The sequence below is a fragment of the Rhipicephalus microplus genome, chromosome 5 (genome assembly GCF_043290135.1).
Source record: "Rhipicephalus microplus isolate Deutch F79 chromosome 5, USDA_Rmic, whole genome shotgun sequence".
Classification (NCBI taxonomy): Eukaryota; Metazoa; Arthropoda; class Arachnida; order Ixodida; family Ixodidae; genus Rhipicephalus; species Rhipicephalus microplus.
The window spans coordinates 19,617,501-19,639,081 of record NC_134704.1 but is presented as its reverse complement, the minus strand read 5'-3'; the positions used below and the strand labels follow the sequence as shown (position 1 = coordinate 19,639,081).

At 45.2% G+C, this 21,581-nt stretch overlaps 1 protein-coding gene across 1 annotated transcript in view; it reads right to left on the bottom strand.

The window, feature by feature from the left end:
- Positions 1–21,581, bottom strand: part of LOC142817217 (uncharacterized) — a 155,113-nt gene that overhangs the window by 124,979 nt on the left and 8,553 nt on the right. Inside the window, exon 2 of the mRNA XM_075894274.1 lies at positions 14,692–15,037. Coding sequence (XP_075750389.1) covers positions 14,692–15,037 — 346 coding nt within the window. The remainder of the gene's footprint in view (positions 1–14,691; positions 15,038–21,581) is intronic.

The window sequence follows — 21,581 nt, the reverse complement described above, 5'->3', positions numbered from 1 at the left end:
GCGTCCGAAGTTACGTCACGCGGATACGTCACGGCAGTGGTCCGGAGGAAACTGCTCAGATCGGGAATATAGGATGTTACGTTTTTGCGTCGCCAAGTGTGACGCAAGTGGAAAGTGACTTCAACCCTAGCGCGACAAACTTCGGGGAAGTTTATTATCGAAGCGATTTATAAAATACTACTGAAATTGGTGTCGAAAGCGACGATCAATCATATGAAATGCTCACGAGCAAAACCAGAGAAAATGCATTTTTTGCTCGTTTTTAATTGTCAGTATTGTAGTGGATAACTTCCGTGGGGCGAAGGAAAGAGAGAGAGATGCTTTTAATTGACTGATACAGGATTGTGAAGCCTAAATTGGTGTAGGGTAGTCGTGTACCCACGTTTACGTATACCTGTAAAGTGATGCTTCACTGTATCGGGAGATGTCGTTGTGCAGCTGATATCAGCGCTCACACATGGCGTGCAGGGGTTCACGTTTTCATAATTGAGCGCTGGAGTCTGTGCTATATGCACACGTAATATGCATGCCTTTCAGAGCCTGCTGACCAAGTATACAAATTTTATTTTTGACAAGACGTTGACAGCTATAGCGGATTCTACATTCTGTATGCGTGGTCCCTGCCACCTTCTGTTGTCTCTAAACGAATGTTATCTTATTTTAGGGGCGTAACACCTTATGGCCTTATCTTGTCGGCGTGTCATGCCCCGGTCCACCATAAATTGATATGCGTCACAAAAATTCAGTGAGACCCATTACTCCCGCCACTGGTTCATAGACCAATAACTTATCAGTGTAAAATGTTATGGTGCCACTATAGCATTCGCTTATTGGGTCGCTCACTGAACCTCTGCAGATAGAAAGATCGAGTGCACTATTCTCTCCGAGTGTTGCACGTCTTTAACTAAATTCTTGACGCCAGCTCGCGTGACATCAGCAGGAAATAACCTCTCGACTGGTCCATATACGAGAGCTATCAGCTGCCAATTGTATACCTGCTTTAAAATGTAGTCGCATGGCCTTTCTACCATGTCTCGCGTTCACGATCAACTAATTTCACTTCATTTTGTGCATTTGCGAAACTGTTCAAACGACGACAGCATGATGCAGCTGAAAAGTGCGTAATATTGTTTGGTTCAGCGCTTTTATAGTGCCGACATTGTTCACGTGTTTTCATGTATGAATGAATATGTGGCGAGGGAGAGATAGCACCTGTTGGAAGAGTATCCAAGAAAAAAACGAAACTATACTCTCTTGACATCGATTCGCGGCGGTTCAAGGGTACTCTAACACATCAAGCCAAGGAAACGGAAAGCGTATACCTTTGGCCATGCTTTGAAATAGTGTCAGTACCCCTTTAACAAGCGTGCGAAGCTATGAGAACACCGAGGTATGCGAAGATGTACGTCTGGACGGGCTATCATAGGCGGAGACGTGTGTAGTGTGTAAGTAGACGGTGTTTCGAATGGCGGTTACGTCATTCCGGCTTCCTTTCGCAAATCCCCTCGTCTGCATGCGCCGTGCACAAGTGCAAATACACGAGGAAAGGATGCCCACGCACGGGTTCAGGGAGCGGCGCTGTCGCCGAGATTACGCATGGACAACTGGGTTTGAACTCGGCTACACCCACGGCGGTCATTGAGCGCGGACGACGTACGGGGAAAAAAAAACGTCTGGCTTTAATCACGTTCGGCTTTCGAGGACGCGAATGCACGTGCATACTTCATAAGACCCACGGTCACATATCACCTGCGCATGCGTCGTGACATGGCTGTGCGACGCTCACTGATATAATCTGCAATGTACTTGTGAACATAACTGTGTCTATGAAGACCACTCAGTATATGTTATGTTTTACTACATCTCCGTTTTTCTAAAAAAAAAAAAAATTCTCTCTACTTCCTCATAGCTGTCCCTGTACTTGTTGACAAGGTTAGTTTCATAAGTGTTTCAATGCTCTTGGCGTGTAAATCCTATTTTTCGATTGTGTCAAACTGTGCTTATATGATGTTGGTCTGTTTCTGCCTGTGAAACGGGGACATAGACCGCGTGAAGCTGGCCCTTTGTCCACAGTCTTACAGCAGCTGTTGTCTATTAAAATACAATTTGACCTGATTTGATACAAAAGATCTCACATGGAACGACATGTGAGAATTTCGATCATCCTACAGACATATTTAGGATAGCGGTGTTAGGGAAAGCATTACCCATCGGCAGTATACCGCAGGTGTCATGAGTCATAACGAAGTGACATTGACTACATAGCCTCAACACAAACTCAATCTTATACTGCACGTAAAGGTGGCTCCAGAGCGATCGGGTAGAATTCCCACGCTTTTTTGTAAGTGACAATAATTACTTAGCCCCCCCCCCCCCCCAAAAAAAAATCAAGCTTCTTCGTACAAGGTGTGGAATATTCTTCGTGTCGTAGCGACGTATTGTGACCTGCCCTAAATGTCTTTTCTGCCTTCACTAACGAGAATGATATGCATTGAACATTTACATCAATTTCGTGACTTATTTTGGTACTCTTCACCTTTTGAAATATTCGTACACGGTTATAAAAATATACTTAGTGAAGAGCGGCTGTCCAGTTCGAAATGTACAACTCGATTCTGAATCAGAAATTTTGAAATATTCGGATACCGGTCGCTCCGTTGCTCGGCTGCTTACCCGCAGGTTGCGGGTTTGAACCCAGCCACGGCGGCCGGATTTAAATGAAAGCGAAGTGGCACAGGCCCGTGTATATACTGTGTGATGTGAGTGCACGTTGAAGATCAGCCGACGGTGAAAATTACCGAAGCCCTCCACTATACGGCGTCCCTAATAATCATATATCGTGGTTTTGGGACGTTAAACCCCGGGTATTATTAAATATTCGCATATACCGCTATACTTCATCTTGTATACATTATATACGCTCCTGGAACGGTGCCTTGGACACAGCTGCGCGTGCACGTGAAAACAGGAAAGAACGAACGATGTGCCTGCATATACACGATGTCAGCATATATGCACGCATATAACAAACAGGGCATGGGCGTCAGTGTACATTTGTGCACCCATGCAGAATGCGCGTAGCATGTGCAACCGTGGCGTCGGATGAATTGCAGCTTACTGACACAACGGCTGCGCAATTCCCGTCTGTCTCGCTGCTTTGTTTGAGCCTGCCCTGGCAGCGTTGCATGAACCGCGAGCTCCTTAAAGAAAAAACGTCTCCGGCTCGTGCCAGCCAAGTGGTTGGAGGGTAATGTAATCCTAAATAGAGTGCGTTGTGCTAGCAGGAAATAACAACAAAGGGCGTGCCTGTCCAGACGGTTTATATTCCGAGCTCTAAACAGAGGTTTTGGGTTTCTCGCAGGAAGCTTAGCAAATCCCGATGGACTTTCATCCATGATGGTTGTTATGGATTCTCGCGAGTACGTAGCACGCTGGAGAGTCTGCGCGTATTAATTGCTGGAACGAAGGTATAACTGTGAGCAGTGCACAGGTAACTTGAACGGTGCAGTACGTATATGATCGGTTGCATTCAGCGGGAGTCAATGGCGTAACCAAGGAGTGACACACAGGGTCCGTGCCCCCTCCCCCCATTTCCCGAAATTTTATTTGGCTATGGAATACAGAGTGAACAATGATAATTTCAAGGAAGTGACCCCCCCCCCCCCTCACCACTCCCCGAAAAAAAATTTCTGCCTACGCCACTCGTGACGAAACTATAACGCAGAATTGTGTGAACACGCCTTCTACATAATTTAACAACTACCCTACTTCACTGTTCAAAATGTTTTTTTTTTCTTCTCGCAGTGCGCTAGCTCGGCCACCGCATGAGCTGAAGGGTTTGAATAGTTTATTTGTTTTTTTTGTTACCTGTATAGTTATAGTTATATGTACAGTTGAGCATTTCACTATTCATCACGTTAAGCAGACGCATCACTTGAGGATCGAAGCTTACACGAGCCTCGCTGGGCAATGGATGAACCTACGATCAGCCGCGGTAAACTTTACATCAAACATTGACGACACTGAATCAAGTTCGAATAAAAGGGTAATAAAGCGCTTCTTTTCTCTTCCTTTCTGTTTATTCGTGCGCTTGAACTGACAGATATATGTAATATAGCCCAATAATATACCAGTTCAGTACGAGCGGAAACTTGGAAAACCGGTGCAGTTTAATTTGTTGCTTCAGCTTTTCCAGAACAGGGGCTCCGCAGAGACTTCGATCTCACACGTTTTCGAAACCGCTTTTCAGATGTCCCTCTCTCTCCGTGCAACAATAGCAATATAAAAAAAAAAGAGCACTACCCTTTTAGCAGTTTTGAATAGCATACAGGTACTCAGTTGGTGGGACGCGTCGATAGAGGACATGAGTTCGGCTTTGGCCCCTGTGGGCACTTTTTGATAAGTACTTTGAAAATACAGGTACTCAGTTGGTGGGACGCGTCGAGAGAGGACATAGGTTCAGTTTCGTCCTCTGTGGGCACTTTTTGATAAGTACATTGCAAATACTTAGATCAAGATCGTGACTTTTCCCGCTTTGGCGGGCCTCTTAATGATGCTGTGGTTATAAAATTATAAAAGGCCAGAATTGTTTTTTTTTTCGTCAACTCGAGGACACAACCACATTGATTTGAATCAACAACTGATTCGAATAGCGCGGTGTCCTCGCTGAATAAAATTCAACCGAATCGAGCAACATACTAGCACCAGAATACAAGCATGTTTAAAGTACGCGGACAACGTCAGTGGAGGAATCTTCCTCCTTACTCCGACGTTCTTTTTTTCGTTCGAAACACCATAATTGTTAAACTGAAACCTAGGAAACTGACAACGAATTGTGCTGGCAGACCAACGTTTGGAGAAATATACAGTTACTCTCACAAACTTGCCAGTGTTCTGTCTGGGGCTTCAGCACCTAGATGGCGCCACCAGGCGTGGCGCTGCATGATTTGGACAGTTGATGGATACGCACGGTGTGTGTATGTACGAAACCTACTTTTACAATTTCCCTTTCCTTCTCTTATCTCTTCCTTCACTCCCTGTTCGCTATATATATATATATATATATATATATATATATATATATATATATATATATATATATATATATATATATATATATATATATATATATATATATATATATATAAGGGAAAGAAGTGTATACCTGAGGGCTCATTTTTCCGTGTTTTTGACACAATATTAATGAGAGCCCTTAGGTATACACTTCTTTCCCTTATTCATTAACGAGGGTCTCGTAGTGGCAGACTTGGTGTCATTAGGTTGTATACGAGGGACTATTAATCAGCTGCCCACTCGTAATAAGTTCACGTGCTACGTGACGCCACATATGCGCATAAAAGAGTGTTTCACACTCGTCGCTTGGCTTATAGATGGCGCTGACTGACACTCCTACTTCTAAATTCACATATAAACCCAAAAAAAGTGGATGGAGGGAAGGCCGCTGTGGTAGCTCAGTGGTTAGAGCATCGAACGCGTTATTCGAAGGTCGTATGTTCGATTCCTGCTCACGGCTGGTTATTTTTCACCCACTTTTCTTTCTTATTTACATTCCATTGGTTCTAATAACTTCCCCTGTACATTCCTTGGCATTACTGTCTGTTAGATCTCATATATATATATATATATATATATATATATATATATATATATATATATATATATATATATATATATATATATATATATGTGGGAAAATAGAGTACGGCGCACGTTGGTTTTGCACGGTATATTCTGACTGACGTTTCGGCTGGTGGACCAGCCTAGTCCACCAGCCGAAACGTCAGTCAGAATATACCGTGCAAAACCAACGTGCGTCGTACTCTATTTTCCCTTATTCTACCGGGGCCAGCGTTACTTCCGTGCTGCAACTATATATATATATATATATATATATATACTGGGTTGATTGGTGGATCATGGGAGAGGCGGCCTTTGTCTTGCAGTGGGAGTAGCCAGGCTGATCATGACCACGATGGATCCGGGGTCGAGAGTAGTAATGCTATAGTTAAGAAGTACCTTTGCCAACGTTTTCTGCGTGCGCAGGTTTGTAGGCTGACCGAAGTCGAATATGACTGTAGCCGCGGGTGGATCGAGAGTGCAGATGTCCAGACCCCACTCACCCACCTTCATATTTATTTATTGAATGTACAGCCAGCATATGGCTGTTTTACGAGTCGAATTTCCCGTAAGTTGACTTCGCCCTCTTCGGGAATATCCTGTATCCGTCCCTATTGTCTGTTATTAAGGTGGGACGATGTGATGGGGCCAGGCCCACTGAGGTCCGCAGGACGGACTTTCGCGGTTCGCTGCCGTACGAATGTTCTGGAATGTTGAGTTCGGGAACGAATGGCGAGCTAAATTAGGCTGAGGAATACCCTTCAGCACACATTGAACAGTCAGGTGCCCGGCCCTGTATTTCCTGTCAGCACCAAACAACGGAAGGTAAACACCTCCAACGGAAGGTAAGCGCCCGCTCGCCCACTCCAGTGTTCAACCAGACTATATAGACACGTCTAACGTAACGGGTATAGCCCCGCCACGGTAGTCTAGTGGCTAAGGTACTCGGCTGCTGACCCGCAGGTCGTCTGATCGAATCCCGACTGTGGCGGCTGCATTTTCGATGGAGACGGAAATTTTGCAGGCCCGTGTACTCATATTTGGGTGCACGTTAAAGAACCCCAGGTGGTCGGAATTTCCGGAGCCCTCCACTACGGCGTCTCTCATAATCATATAGTTGTTTTGAGACGTTAAACCCCACAAATCAATCGATCAACGTAACGGATATATCGTTGTATTCAACAAATCGATTTAAACATGCAGAGTTACCGCGCACGGATATACAGCCGTTATTTCAACTGCTTGGATCTCACTGATCCTGAGCCATATGCAAGTTTCCACACTTACTAATGACCCCGCACGTGATGCGATTTCCACAAGATACATGTGGCCCACTCAATTTATACCGTTTGTAACCACACATCGGCCAAGAAATTACTCTGCCGGCTCTGTTTTCAAGGACGATGTCTTTTCCGGGACTCTCCCGCCAACAATGAGTGACATGTATGCCTCGGTATATATGATCACTTCTCTCTCGCCGAAATAAAAGGGCCCGATGCTAATGACGTTGCAGTCTGGCGTAGCGTTCTCATCATTAAGGTGACTTGAACTGCCGTATTTCCGTGCATACTGCCAGCACTGCTCAGTGCTGGATAGTCTTGTCCAAACTATTGCTCACATTTGATAACTTTATCTCACACTGGCTGAATGATGACTGGCTTTGGCTATACCTGCTGTTAAAACAGCCGCATGCCTGCATTAATTCTCAACCCATTTAATGTGTTTTATATCTAATTTTCGTTTACGCACAAAGTAAATGACCAGAATACTGCACGGCTTTTCTCGGGTATCGCGAAATACATTTATCCAAATGTTTCATTGTTTAAGAGCGTACACCGAGTACCGAAAAGAACAACAACAACAACAACAACAACAACAAAAAAAAAAGAAATGCATGTACGTAGGGAACGTTAATTGAATTCAACATCCTCTAAATATTCCCCGTGCTGGCTCACTTGTTACAAGCAAATCGCTGGAACATGCCACGCGTAGCACATTGGGTGGCTTCGATAAGCTTTGTTGACGGTTGGGCCCCTCCAAATGCTGAGACATATCGAGAACCTCACGTACCGTTTACGAGAAACGAGAGGGGAATGAGCATACGCGAGGACGAACAAATTCGGTGGCTCCTACGACGCCCATCTTCCGGACTTTTTTTTAAAGTGGTCGGCCTGTTTCGGCCAGGCTGTTCGGGTGGCAGGTATAGGGTATAACCTCCCTCCACGCGGAGTCGTCGCACAGGTGTCCAGGACGACCACCGGCGAGCAAAAACCGCAGTCTGGTTTATACACGCAGGAAAAGAATACAACAACAACAAAAAAAGAGGGCTGGCGAGAGGCGGGCAGGGCAGAGGAGTAGACTGCGTTGCGCACTGCGTCCAGTACCGAGACTTCAGTGGCCGTAGCACGTAGTCACCGTGGGGCCGCTCAGGATTTACAACACAGAGCGCACCGTTGTGTGTGGCACACGCGCCATCCCCCCTCCTTTCCCCGTGCCACCAAAATCCCCTCGCTTGGCTGCGAGGAGCGAAAGAGACAAGGGGTGCTCGTAAAAACGGCAGGCCCGCACGTTGCAGCGTTTGCGTCCGTTTCCTTCCTCCAGGGCAGGAGTTTCACTCGGTAGATCCGTGCAGCGCAGTAGATGCCCCGGTAAGGACCACCGAGTTTACGAGACTCACTGCACGCAACAAGTGTTTCCCGCGATTGCCCGGAGTCTCGGGTTGTCACGTGTCTCCGCACCTGCACGTACGCATTGGCTGTGCAGCGGGCGCCGACCAATCGCGAAACCATGTTTTGCGTAAGCGCCATGTATTTGACTCCGCTCGCGTTTGCCTGTCTTCCGTAACACTGCACCGATTTCTCTTGCAGTCGAGTGTGGCGCTGCAACGCTCTGTTGTTGCTGGCTGCTGCTTGTGTTGTGCCCGGCGGTCGAGGCACACACAGGGCGCGCTGAGTTGCTGGTCGCAGCCGAGCACCGACCTCTTCTTCCTCTGCCCACGGTGTTTGCCTTGCGGGGGGCTGTGGCTTTTGTGAACGAGAGAAGCGGTGCGTTTATTATTATTATTTTTTTGATTGGTTGACTTTCTTCACCTCTCTGATGCCCTTTCGCCTTCCTTCATCAGCGTGACTATTGCGTTGTACGAGTCAGAGGGTTTCCCTTTATGTGCCCGAGTGCAGTGCGTGGTATATTGGCCTGTTCTGTGGGCTTCCTTGTTTCGGAAAGCTTCGAAAAGAACATTTTTGCACAGAAAGGCGGGGGTGGGGAGGGAGGTCGTGCAGTACATCAGAATAAGCGCCAATAAAGGTCGCGTGCCTGCTCAGCATTTGAAACTTTATTGATTACAACATTGCTTTAGGGCCTGGATCTAACTGGGCTTGACGTATAGTGCTACTAAGGCGAAAGCCTTGGACACCGCATCATACGCGAAAGTTGAACGCCGGCGGCGTCAACACGAGTGATGCAAGAAAAATCAAGTGACGACGTCACAGATTCACCAAGCATTCTGACGTCATCGCACGACGTCATAGCTTGGTAGACCGATCACGGAGGCAGTGCAAAGTCATGGAAGGTCCAGAAAGTTTGAAGAAACCCGATGATGATAACTTGAATAAAACTGAGAAGAAAAATGAGGTGTTCGCCTTGGAGTCCACCTATACGCGAAGAGATAAAGAACCCTGTATTTTTTATTTAGTCTTTTTACGTCACGTGAACCAATTGATGACCTTTGACAGATGCCGCGAAGACAGAAGGCATATTTTTACAACGAAATATTGATGATAAGGACATTCGTTGACAGGCGACACCAATTGCTTCTGCGACTTCAACGTGTGAAACATGATTTCAGTACGCCCAATGAGAAAGTGTATAGGCGCGGTGTAACGTTCTTATAATTTTGTTTCATTGTTACTGGAATGCGTACGGATCGACAACGCTCTTACTGGAGATGCGGATGCTTTCATTCACTTGATGTTGAGTGTGGAATTACAGCGCGACGGCTCGTTAATTATACGGTTGATTTGTTTATTCATGAAAGGCGTGTCAGTTGGTTCGGGAACACACATCCATGTCTGGTGCAAATTGTAGAAGAATTATCAGAAGAATTTTTTTTCTGCTTGAATAATCAAATTCTTGGACATTTACAGCACATGTACTATATAGGGATGGGCGGCAGGTTGTCCCTTTCATGATGGATAGCTTACCATTTTCCATATGTGACCAAGTCTTTCTCATAACAAAGATAGAAAGTTTATTAACAGAAAGGCAGAAAGGTTGACCTGAGGGATATATTATGCTCTATTCTGGTATACTCCACACTGGTCGAGGGGAATAGGGAAGAGAAAGAGTGATGTATGACGCTGGGGAGGTAAGGAGGTGAGTATATCCACAGTCCCGTCTGGTTGGCGCAGTGCTACCGGCGCGCATCCATTACAGTGGCTTGTAGAAAAGCTATATGACCGCTCTTATATGCACCGTTGCACTGTTGACATCACGCCAAGGACCCAACACTACCTCATCAGCGAAGAGACGGACGGCATACCACTCTTTACCAAATCAAATGTGGTATATATATGGAAATATACATAGCTGCAAAGCAATTCTATACTTACACAACAGTGCTATACAAAATCGTCGATATACAGCCGGCCATTTCACGTGGCAGTATATTGAGCGATGTGGTCTGCCTTACGCGTAGCCAGCAGGCTGATCGACGGCAACAGCTAAGACCGCTTCGATACAACACATTGTGCGCAATAATACTGAATGCTAACAACATGTTGTTTGCCAGTAAGCTGCATAAGCAGCGGTCGTGTGTGTGCGACAACATACTCGGTGTGCACGTAACTTCAACTGCGTCAGATTTAGTGTTTTGTGAATTGAGCCTGCGCTTAAGTGACTTTATTCTGCAGCTTCACTGAAATACTTGTACGAGATGACACTAACGCCGATTTCATGCGATCTAGGGGGAAAATAAACAAGCAAACAAAACAAACAAACTGGAGCCACCCATATATACCGCCTCCTCCACATTTGTGCAAGCGCCAGAATGGAATATGCACTGGAAGTTAAAACCGCGCCGTTCTAATGGATTATAATCGCTGTGTTGTAATCTCTAGCAAGTTAAGCCAGGCGAGCTTTACCAGGTTAAGTGCTGTATGCTTTGTATGCGTATTATATACCGTAAATCGCGTATATAAATACGTAGTTTACCGTTCTCTTATTTCCCGCCAGAGAAAAGGTAACACCTAGAAGTGAATAAATTGCGGAAAGAAAAAGAAAGCACATTGCAAAGAAAACCTAGAAAGGGACAGATTACAAAACGCGCCCTGTACATTTCTCAGTTTCCGCAGATGCGTACATGGAAGGAACAAACAAACAAAAAACTACAAAGACGCGAACGTGAAGGTCAGACCTTGATATCCACGCAATCGGGACCACCGCCCACGACCATCGCTATACTGATAAGAACTGCGATTTGGGAGTCTCCGCGCTCCTAAACTGATAAGGCCGCGGGCGCCAGGCTGGTCTCTTCCGCACAGCCCACATGGGAAAGATCAAATGCTTCGATCGATCGTATATGTATCTTCATTAGATTAAAGAGCAATCCGATAGTTTCGATTCCGCCTGTTCTATGGCACACTTCTCAATCTATACACGTGAAGTTTTCCGGCCTTTGTTTCGCGAATGTATTTAAATAACGGAACGACTTGATGGATGTTTAATGTAGCCCGATGGACACGTCTAATTTACAGAACTGTATACATACACTTATGTTGAACAGTATTACGGGCACAACTGCGCAGAAAAAGTATATTATAGGCGTTGAAAACGTTATTTACTTGCATGACGCAGTCATTAATTGAAATTACACTTGCAAAAAGAAAAGTTCAGAAGAAAGAAGCCAGATTTAAGACACGTACGAAATGGTCTGTGATCTATGCAAAGTAGTTTCATAAGCGTGGGTCATATGTTCTTTTACTGTGTACATTTGCTTTATTGTAAGTGCAGTTTGCATCAGTTGTGTTAGTTCAACTTGAAAGACGATGTACATCTACTATTGTATTCTTGTATTATTACTTGTCGGTAGTCTTTCTCTCTCTCTTTTAACAGCTTGGCAGGCTCACAAGAATTAAAAGGTCCCGGTGTAATAAACACAATGCTTGCTTTTGGCAGACATTTTAGGTGCCCACCTAGCTCTTCTGTACAGCGTATAACCTCTATAACGAACTTACTTCAGAGTGACATTACCGACAGGCAAATAAATCAATAGAACTCATATATAAATTCCAAATGAATTTCATGTGTGATTATGGTCGTCCCACATGCGTTTCTCAAACTGCGACAGTTCTCATCTGCATAATACATTTAATACAAGCACTAAATACTGCTATATGTTGGTTGGGTGAATGTGCCGGACTAACTATGGTGTACAGTCAGTTGATAACCAAATTTTTTTATTGGGCAGTAAGATTTCTGAAGTAATTGAATACACTATTAGGGAGGCTAAAACATTGCATAATTTACGAAGCGAACTGTGAATGTTATAAATTGAACACAATTCTAGGTGCGTGCGCTGAAAGTATGAAACGTATGTAAAATATATGTAATGCGTTCATTGTTTTTAATATTACAATTCAATTGGTATGTATTTATATAGTGCTGACGATCGCTAAGGAACGTACAGCTTTGCTTGAATCTTTGTCTTGTATTTCTCCAGTTGCTGTAATATCTCCAGCTTATTAATTGTTTGTATGTATATTATTGAATGTTTCCGTATGTTGTCTTGCTGTCGACGCCCGAAGTGCCTCACGAAGAGCGGGCAAAGTCAGGAGACAAACACTCTTCTTTGCCCACTTCGTGGGCATTTTGTGAAATGCCCGAATAAACGAAAAATAAAAATAACTGATATCATACAGCTGTTACATACGTGGAGATGTCTGCAAATTAATATTATTGGTCAGACTGTTCTCCTTAAGTTTTATTCTTTTGTTCTTGATATTTTAGGGCAAGTCAACGTATGTGTCTTAATTAAGAATGCTCACCTTTTCTTATTAAATAACATGCACTCATATGTTACCACACAATGAGAGCACTCATTTACTCTACAGTGGAGGAAGTAAGTTTTCCCCATAAGGCAAGCGTTTGAGCTTTGTGTTCAGAAAAAGAAAAGCAGGGACTGTTTCCAGTATCATTTACTCTGTACGGAGTCTATTATAGAAAGCACGCAATAAGCCGTTGAAGAATTATATGGAGCCAATTTCGCTATACAAGGTTATTTATATAGCTGTGTAGTAACAAAAACAGCTTACACTGACTGTTAAAACAAGCCTCTCAATATTATTACAGATGTTCTATCATTTATCGCTGAGCTTCTTTTATGCGAGCCAACTGCAATTCGTCCATGAGAAAAATGCTTTTTTTCTAGAAATATTCATGTGTGTAAAAAATACAGCGATGAATGCATAAGCGTGACTTTGAAATGTATACATCCAAGCTTGCGCAGTGAATACATCTGTATGAATTGAGTCTTAAGAAGTAATTTAAGTATTCAATGAATGGAGTACGAATGCTGAAATATATCTAACTTTGTGTTACAGGAGTCGCCAAAAAAAGTGGAAAAGCTGTTCAGTGATTATGAACCACGCATAACTGAATCTATTGTGTACATAAATCCAAGTCGAAGATCATGTTTTTGATGGATGTGTGGAAATACAGGGCTTACAGCAATATCCATGTGACACGTGTGCATTCAGATTACTACAAATAAAAGATAATTAAAATGAAGGTTCCAAGAGTGTCATCCCATGACAGACAGCCTCGACACTTTTTGTTTTTATGTGATATGCCGTTTTCTTTTAATTGTTCGTACATGCTCTTTTAAATGATAAGCAACAAAATATTTGTTGTGTTTCAGCGTTTACATGCGTTGAATCTTTGCATTAAGAGATATGCACACGATTTCGCGGAAATGCCCATTGGTAAAACGTTTCTCACTGCATACGAAGCAACTACCTCTATTCACTTGTGTGTTTATGTGGAGAACGTTGTTATCGTCTCTTCTTCGGGTTCCTTTATTTTTGTTTTTGAACTGTGTTTTATATATAAACTTAATATTAAGATGAAGAATGTGAAAGTAGCAAAAACAAAATACTACTACGTGCAGGAATGATTCTTCACCCATCCTGCAGTATAGGCACAGAGCTTTGCAGGAAAGCTAGCTTTGCGGGTGCGAAAAGGTTTCATTTCGTGAACAAGTTTGATATGTACGTGTATACCTCATGTACGATACCTTCTCGAGTTTCTTTCTTGGTTTCAGCCCATGCATAATTGCCATGAATAGGTATTATATTTTGCGAGGCGAAGAAGGCCGGAGGGATATTAATTTGCGGTACTTTCATAATCACCGTTAAATATGTACGGCTTTTGCTTAACAGTATACGCTTAAGTGAGTATGTGGCTTTGCTTTCTTTAGCATATAGCAGTCCGTAAATGTTGGTTCGCTTCCAGATATAGTATACAACAGTATGCATGACGGTGCGGAATAAGCCAACATTTCTTTTTGCTATGCTATCATCTCTTTCGCGTATGCAAGATGTAAATACCCAGGTTCACAAGCATGACGTACGTGTCTCATTATTTTTGCTAGTGTCTTTAGTTGGACAATTAAGAAGCAGTTCATGTGTGGACATTCAGGTACTTTTCGCCTGAGACGTGCACCGTTATGTCCACCACTCTTCACAGATGCGCGTGTTCTAGAACGAATATGCTAATGCTACTATGCTACATGTTAACGCCCAAGGCCCGTGCGATATAACTGATATATGATTCTACTGGCTACGAGAACTGGGCATATCGTCTTTACGTCCCTTGTTTCCCGTGCCTTGCAGAAGGAAACATGAGTTCTCTATAAACCGTTCAGTACAGCACCTTTGTCCGCATAATGCCCGGTTTCTGAACTCTTCGATATCGAGGAAAGCAAATGCGGTTTGCGATACTCGCGAAGTGCCTGTGCGCTCTCTGGCATGCAGACGCGCTGCACGTGCTCATCACACTCACCAAACGGCTGCGTCGACGGCAGAGTCGCCAGGAGCCCGAGCGAAGAAGAGGGCGACCACCACTGAGCCTCGCAAGGTCCTCGCCGGGTATTCCCCTTGCCGCGGCGGTAGCCGGCGCATTCAACGAGTGGCGGCAACACCGGCCGACTCGGGGGTACGGCACTGTGTCCTTCGGTGGCGCACTGGAGAAGCCCGTCTACTGCCCCCCACCGCCGCCACTGGTGGTGCACGACGCAGGGTGGGGGGTTACGGTGGGGGTCGAAAGCCTCGGTCGCAACAGCGGGGCCGTTCGGGCGTGTGTGCACCGTGGCGGCGGTCCGCGGCGTAAAGCGCCGGAGTGGTTGCTTCTGTATCGGGGGCAGGCTGGAAGGCCGGGCGGCGCGGGGTAGAGAGAGGGGGGGGGGGGGGGGGTGCACGTTCGCTGCCGTCGCGTTGCACAAAAGGCCGGCCTGTTGGCTTTTGGGAGGCCGCCGGGGAGGGGAGGCCGCCGGCTTCTGCTGCTTCTGCTGTTGCCCCTGCCGTCGTTCCCCCCACCACCGTATTCTTAGGAGTAAAGGTCCGTACGTGTCGGAGCGAGGGGGGGGGGGGGCAGGAAAGAAGGCGAGGTAGCCAGCGCCGCTGGCGGGCCAGTGGCCGCGCTGGGAAGTAATTCGAGCGGGCCCTCCTCCTGGAGGCTCCCGTCGTGGCGCCCGATTGGTAGCCCCGGCTTCCGGTTGGCAGCCAATGGCGGCTCGCGCTCTGACGAGGGAGGCCGGCGGCACACCCAATGGCTGCTCGCCGCGGCGCGACTGCGATCACGACGCTGCCGTTGAGCGTCGCTCCTCGAGTTTTGTTGTTGACGAGAAGAGAGGAGCGCGCGTGAATCTTGGCGTGCTTGTCGAAAGCGAAGAGCGAGAGGAGAAGCGAAGAGCAGCGAGGCTGAAGCAGGCTGGCATCTTGAAGGGTCGTGGGTCGGCGCTCCTGGCGTGTGGCAGCGGGCAATTGCTTCTGTCATTGCACTCTCGCTGTCTGCGAGGCGCTGTGTAAGAGCTAAGTAACGGGAATGAACGAGTCGGTGTTCGTGATCTCTGTGTGCGTGGGCGGCTGGAAATCAGCGCTGCGTCCTTCGGAGAATGCAGACAGCATGCGCGGATTGCCGACGCTTTAGGGGGAAATGAGCGAAGAACTGCTCGCCTGCATCGGGAGCTTCGCACGAGCATAGTTTGCGCTGGATCTTTTCGAAAACACAAGAAAGAAAAAGAAAGAAAGAAAACCAGTATGGAACGGCGCGATAAGTGGCAGTTGAGGCCACGTAGCCCCCGCAGTTCCCTTGTAAACGTATGTCTGTCGCAAAGCTTATTAGATGTGCGGCTGACTTTGCATCGTCCTTTTGACTCGCTTTTCAATTCCGTGGTGTGAAGTAGGTCAGCTGCTCGCCTGACATGCGACCTGTGACCATACTTCAGATGTTTCACATTTGACTCTCGCATTACGCAAAACCAAGAAAATCAGGGTGTTGCGCCGCTGAAAAACCACAGAAAATCTTTTTTACTATTATTTTTTGATCAGGCGGAAAGAAGCAGACTATCAAGTCTGTACGTATGTCACAATGTGACTGGCGCCAGATTTCATAACATGTAGTGTTTAATGTGCAGCAATGTACCATGCACATCGTCATTCATTCGGGGAAACACTCAATTTGATGAGTTACATCTGGCAGAGTTGTCTGACGTCCGCGGCAAGCTGTGGAGTGGGGTGTCACAAGTTCAAAAAATTCGCTAACCCAGCAGAAACAAGCATTTCGCGCAAACCGTGTGATTTAATGCACGTACCAGCCTGTGGCAACTTGTGCGATCGAGTTAAGATGAATTCGGAAGCAATGTTTGCCTCTTTACGGGTGCTTCAATGTCACGTGATCATCACTACATCACTCTTGCACGCAGTGAATGAAATGGGGTGAAGTGCTGAGTCATTTCCCCATAATATTCAGACGCTGCGTCTGTGCGTATCGCGGACCATACATAGGTTGGCGAACTCACTCACTCAGACCGAGCCGTGAGTCTTACCACCGTATTCTAGAAGCTCACTTCACTCAACGCTTCGCCTTCACCTGAGAAAGCCGTTTGGAGCGCCATCTCTAGGTACGGCAAGTCACTGCATATCAGCGATAGTCTGCTGCGATTCTTGAGCAGCGCAGCGTCATTTCCAGCCGAGTGGTGGCGCAGCGCTCAACTCTGTCAAGTGAAGGGCGAAAGTCAAGTCGAGGAGCGTTTGTGAATACGGGGGTTAGTCTAGACGAGCAATACTTCGGCGAGTCCACCTCAGGAAAATTTGATCAGTCTGAGTGAGTCATATATATGAGGAAAATATAAGCTCCACATTTTTTTTTCCGACATATATATCACTACGACGGACCACCCACATTAAGCTTACGCTTGTGATTTTAATATCACTTGTGTCCATCATAATTTGGCCTTTATTTGTTTGCTCGCGCAGACTAAGCATTTCAAAGTTTGCTAACTTAATCCTTCAATGTAACTGTACTTAGTCATAACTGTTCAATATAGAATGTCTAGAAGTATAATTGAGTTACGTTATAAATTACAGAAGACCGATGACAGTGAAGTTACATGACTATAAGCCTATATACTGCTTAAAGTTTATTGAAGGTTTAAATATATATATATATATATATATATATATATATATATATATATATATATATATATATATATATACGCTATTCGATCAGAAAAGCTGCCTATACGCAGCTTTTCTGTGCTTTTTTCTGCCTCTTTAGTTTAACCTTTGTGCCATAAGGTTAACGGACATTCTGTATTATAGTGTGGGAATAGCTGGGGCAGTTGATATGGTTGGCTGATTCCGCACATGTTGGCGCAGCCCACTCCAAGGGATATGCATGAATCGGATGGCCACCATGTTCAGTAAGCTAATTCACTTACTGATGGAGTCGGTTGAAAATGAATTTTCAATCATTAGAGATTAATAATTTGAGCTCACAAGATTTCAAAAACAAAAAAAAAACCATTAGAGTAATAAAATAAACAAACCCGAAAAGAAATACATGCATAACTGTACCTATATGGCAACGGAATTAAGCTACACCTATACCACTCAATTCTTTTAGGCTCTCGTAAAAAGTTAGATACAGCTTTGAAAACGCTCCCGTGGCTGAAACCGAATCTGGTTGCACCAGCTGAAAGAATCGCCGGAAGTGATACATTCGAGTCTGACTTTTGTACGTATAGGGCCGGACTCATCTAGAAGTAGTTTCCTTTGTATTTTAAATCTTCAGCACACCAAAAAGAAGTGCTGCAGAGATTCACTCTCATTGCAGCTCTGCATGCATGAAATGGGCCATACCCGACCTGTGAAGGTAAGAGTTCAATGGGGGGACTCGACAGCGTACAGCCTTGTAATTACTGTTTCTTCCTTTATAGATTAAAACCACCTCCTCTTCCAAGGGAATGTTGTAGCTGTGGAAAACCCGACAAAAGCAAAGGAAATTTATCGAAGTTATTGCGCTTTTCGAATCGTGCAGCGGCGACATATGGCATGGATACACGGTAGTAAATATCGCGAGAAACAAGACACACACACTGCAGAGGAAGAAAAGACAACACCGCTTGTTCTTTTCTTCTTATTCTTATGTGATTATTAATGGGAAAAGAAGAGAGTAGTGAGCCCCGTAACTGTCTGCATCAGAGTGCGACACCTCAACAGTAGCTCACAAGGGATGGGGGTAAGGAGTGATTAAAAGTATATATATATATATATATATATATATATATATATATATATATATATATATATATATATATATATATATATATATACAAAGAGATGAAGGAGAGAGCGAGGTGCAGGGACAGCGAGCGATGGAAGTAAAGAGGAGATAGGAAAGATGGACACGGTCGCATGCAGGAGTCCGAGGACGGGGCACCACTCGCCTCTGTATCCGTATATTGTTTTTCGCGTATTTACTACCACAAGGAGACTCGCTTGCTGGATTTCGTGCCGACCGGTTGTGCCCCCGCGATCTCCGACGACATCGCAGCTCTGGCCGACTGGCTCACCCTATACGCCAACTATACTGACGCCGACAAGAGCTCTCGCTGAGTGGTGCCCCGTCCTCGGACTTCTGCGATTGTGTCCATCTTTCCTATATATTCTCCTCACTTCCGTATGAGGCTGTCCCTGCGCCTCTCTCTCTTCCTGCTCCTCTATCTATCCCTATACCTTTAATTCCTCCCTATCCTTCTTAATCTCTCCTAACCCCCCTCCCCTGCGCAGAAATGTGGAGGTTCCCTCCATTGAGAGAGAGGCAGTAATGGAACTGCGCTTATTTCTTCCCTTTCCCCTTTCAAGAGTCACTTATTATTGCCTTGGACAGTCTGTTTTAGTCAAAATGAATAGGGAAAGTATTGCGTAATTTTCTTGGAACTGATAGCTTGTAATGCATTATGCTACTAAATTACTCTAGCACCAAAAGTAATTTTTGGGATTAATCTTACAGGAGAAAACATGTCATTGCTGAATTTATTACTGGCATGTCTGATACATTTTTTTTCAAAAGCCTTTACATTCTTCCACTGAAAAAAAAAAATTTACTTTCAACCAATTGAGTGCACAGCCCAAATGGTGGCCCCGAAGCCATGCATTGTGAAACAACCCCCAGCAATTGCACACACATTGTCTCGGTGAGTAATAGGACCAACTATCCATTGGCACAAGGCACAAGCACCAGCGTAGCTCAATGAAAAATTTTTTCTCAGAGTTCGCTGAAAAAAAAAAAAAAAAACTTGACTGAGCTGTGCTGGTGCTTGTGCCATGCTGTCAAACTTCCCTTAGGCAGGCTTGATGTCGGGAAAGCAATCGCGTTAATACGACTTATAAAGCGTTTTAAAACAGCGAAAGAACAACCAATCGTCGCACAATGCGAATAGCGTAACTAGTGGGCCATCCAATGCTCCGACACATTACAAAAGCTTGATAATAATTCTTACACTATCCGTTATCTTTTGCTGACACGTTTTTTTTTTTTCTCATGGCTATGCATGCACAGTCTATGGGAGACGCGTATGCAAGATCACAACGCAGAACCCACCATTTCTTCGAGCTCACATTTAATTTGAATGGCTGTCCACCTAAAAGACATTTATGATGAGATAGACATCAAATTAGACTGGTAGCCCATCTTCGAGAGGTGCCTGGCCTTGTCACCTGTTGTGTGTAACGCAATGTGAAGAACTCTCGTGCCTCTACTGAACTGCATCAATTGTCGAATTTTTTTTAAGCAACGCTAAACGCTTATTTTCGCTCTGTGATTGTACCTATATATGTTCCATATACCATGAGTGTCATTTTATGTTCATATTAACACACCTTGTAATAAATACCATGAAAGAAAAAAAAAACCAGCGTAGCTCAGTGGTAGAATACTGGGCTGGGACCCAGCGGACCCGGGTTTGAGCCCCACTGTGTTATTGGTGCTAGGTGAAGCCTGCCTAAAACAAATCTGACAGGCTACAAGCACCGGCGTTGCTCAGTGGTAGAAGACTGGGCTGGCACCCGGGTTCAAGCCCCACCTTTTTTTCTGATTTCGCACGATGGGGTTACGGACACTGGCGGCGGCGGCGGCGGACAACTGCGCGTGACCCGAGTTGTGATCTCATAACAGCTTTCGCTACAAAAGCGAGTGCATTGAAGCATTTTATTTTCTGAGCACTATATACTTCGCACGCTGTCGTGCTGTTTAGAGCTCTTTACACTTCAGGCATGCCCACCCACTGACGAAAGCCAGGCTCCCTATATATTCAGTACGTTCTTTTTGACGAGCTCATCTATATAGGATCTTCACGGCTCCCCATGGGAGCTGTAAAACGGCAGGGGTCTGTGCCACAGGGTCCGAGTTTCAATGGAACTGTGCGTGCGTGCGTGCGTGCGTGCGTGCGTGCGTGCGTGTGTGTGTGTGTGTGTGTGTGTGTGTGTGTGTGTGTGCACGCTACTGAGGAAGAGTGGAATGCATGAAAGAGACTGAGGGATTGAAAGCGGTAGCCTGGAGAGAGAAAGGGCATGAGAAGTGTTTCGTCTAGCACCGTATATCTTACACTTCTTCCTTTGAATTTTCTTCTCTTATTTGTCTTAATTTTTTAGCTCATAACCATACCCATGTGACCAGGCACCCAACTTCTGTACCGCTAAGCAAGCTTTATGGAAGCTGCCACTAAACTTGAGTCGGCGTATAACGCTGTCGACCGCGGCTGTTTTTTTTTGTTCCTTTTTTACTGACTGTGTCCTCTGCACGAAGCTTCGTGATGCGACCAGCGATACTTCCGAAGGCACAGCGCCGCTCCGTGTGCCACCCACATGCGTACCGCATCCCTACCGCGACGACCTCCCGCAATTTACAACTATGGTCAAATTTACAACGCTGTCACCACGCGTCTCGAAACCCGTCGGGATGGGTGCCGATGTCGCGATGAGGCAGTTTTTCTTCCGCTTTGTCGTATAGCCTTTCACGTCGTTGTCGCTGCAGTTCATGTTGTTGTAGTCATTGTTGTTCTTGAGGAGGTGGCGTGTTGTGTATATAGTCCACATCAGAGGTGGCAAAGTATGACCTTATGTAGAAAATTTTAAGGGTGGGTTGCAGTGCCACGCCATACTGGGCTGTAACGTTGCCGTTTTGTACCCTCAACAAAATAAAGGAAAGTTGAAATAAGAAAGTATCACGCTATATGGTCGTACCAACTCCGGAGGAACAACGAAGCTGTATGGCCCTTTTCCCCCCTTTGTTTTTCCTTTTCTTGGTTCCCCTCTTTCTTTCTCTTACTCCCTATTCTTCTCTCTCTTCGTTGTCTCTGTTCCTTAGCATTTCTTTGTTTCTGTCTA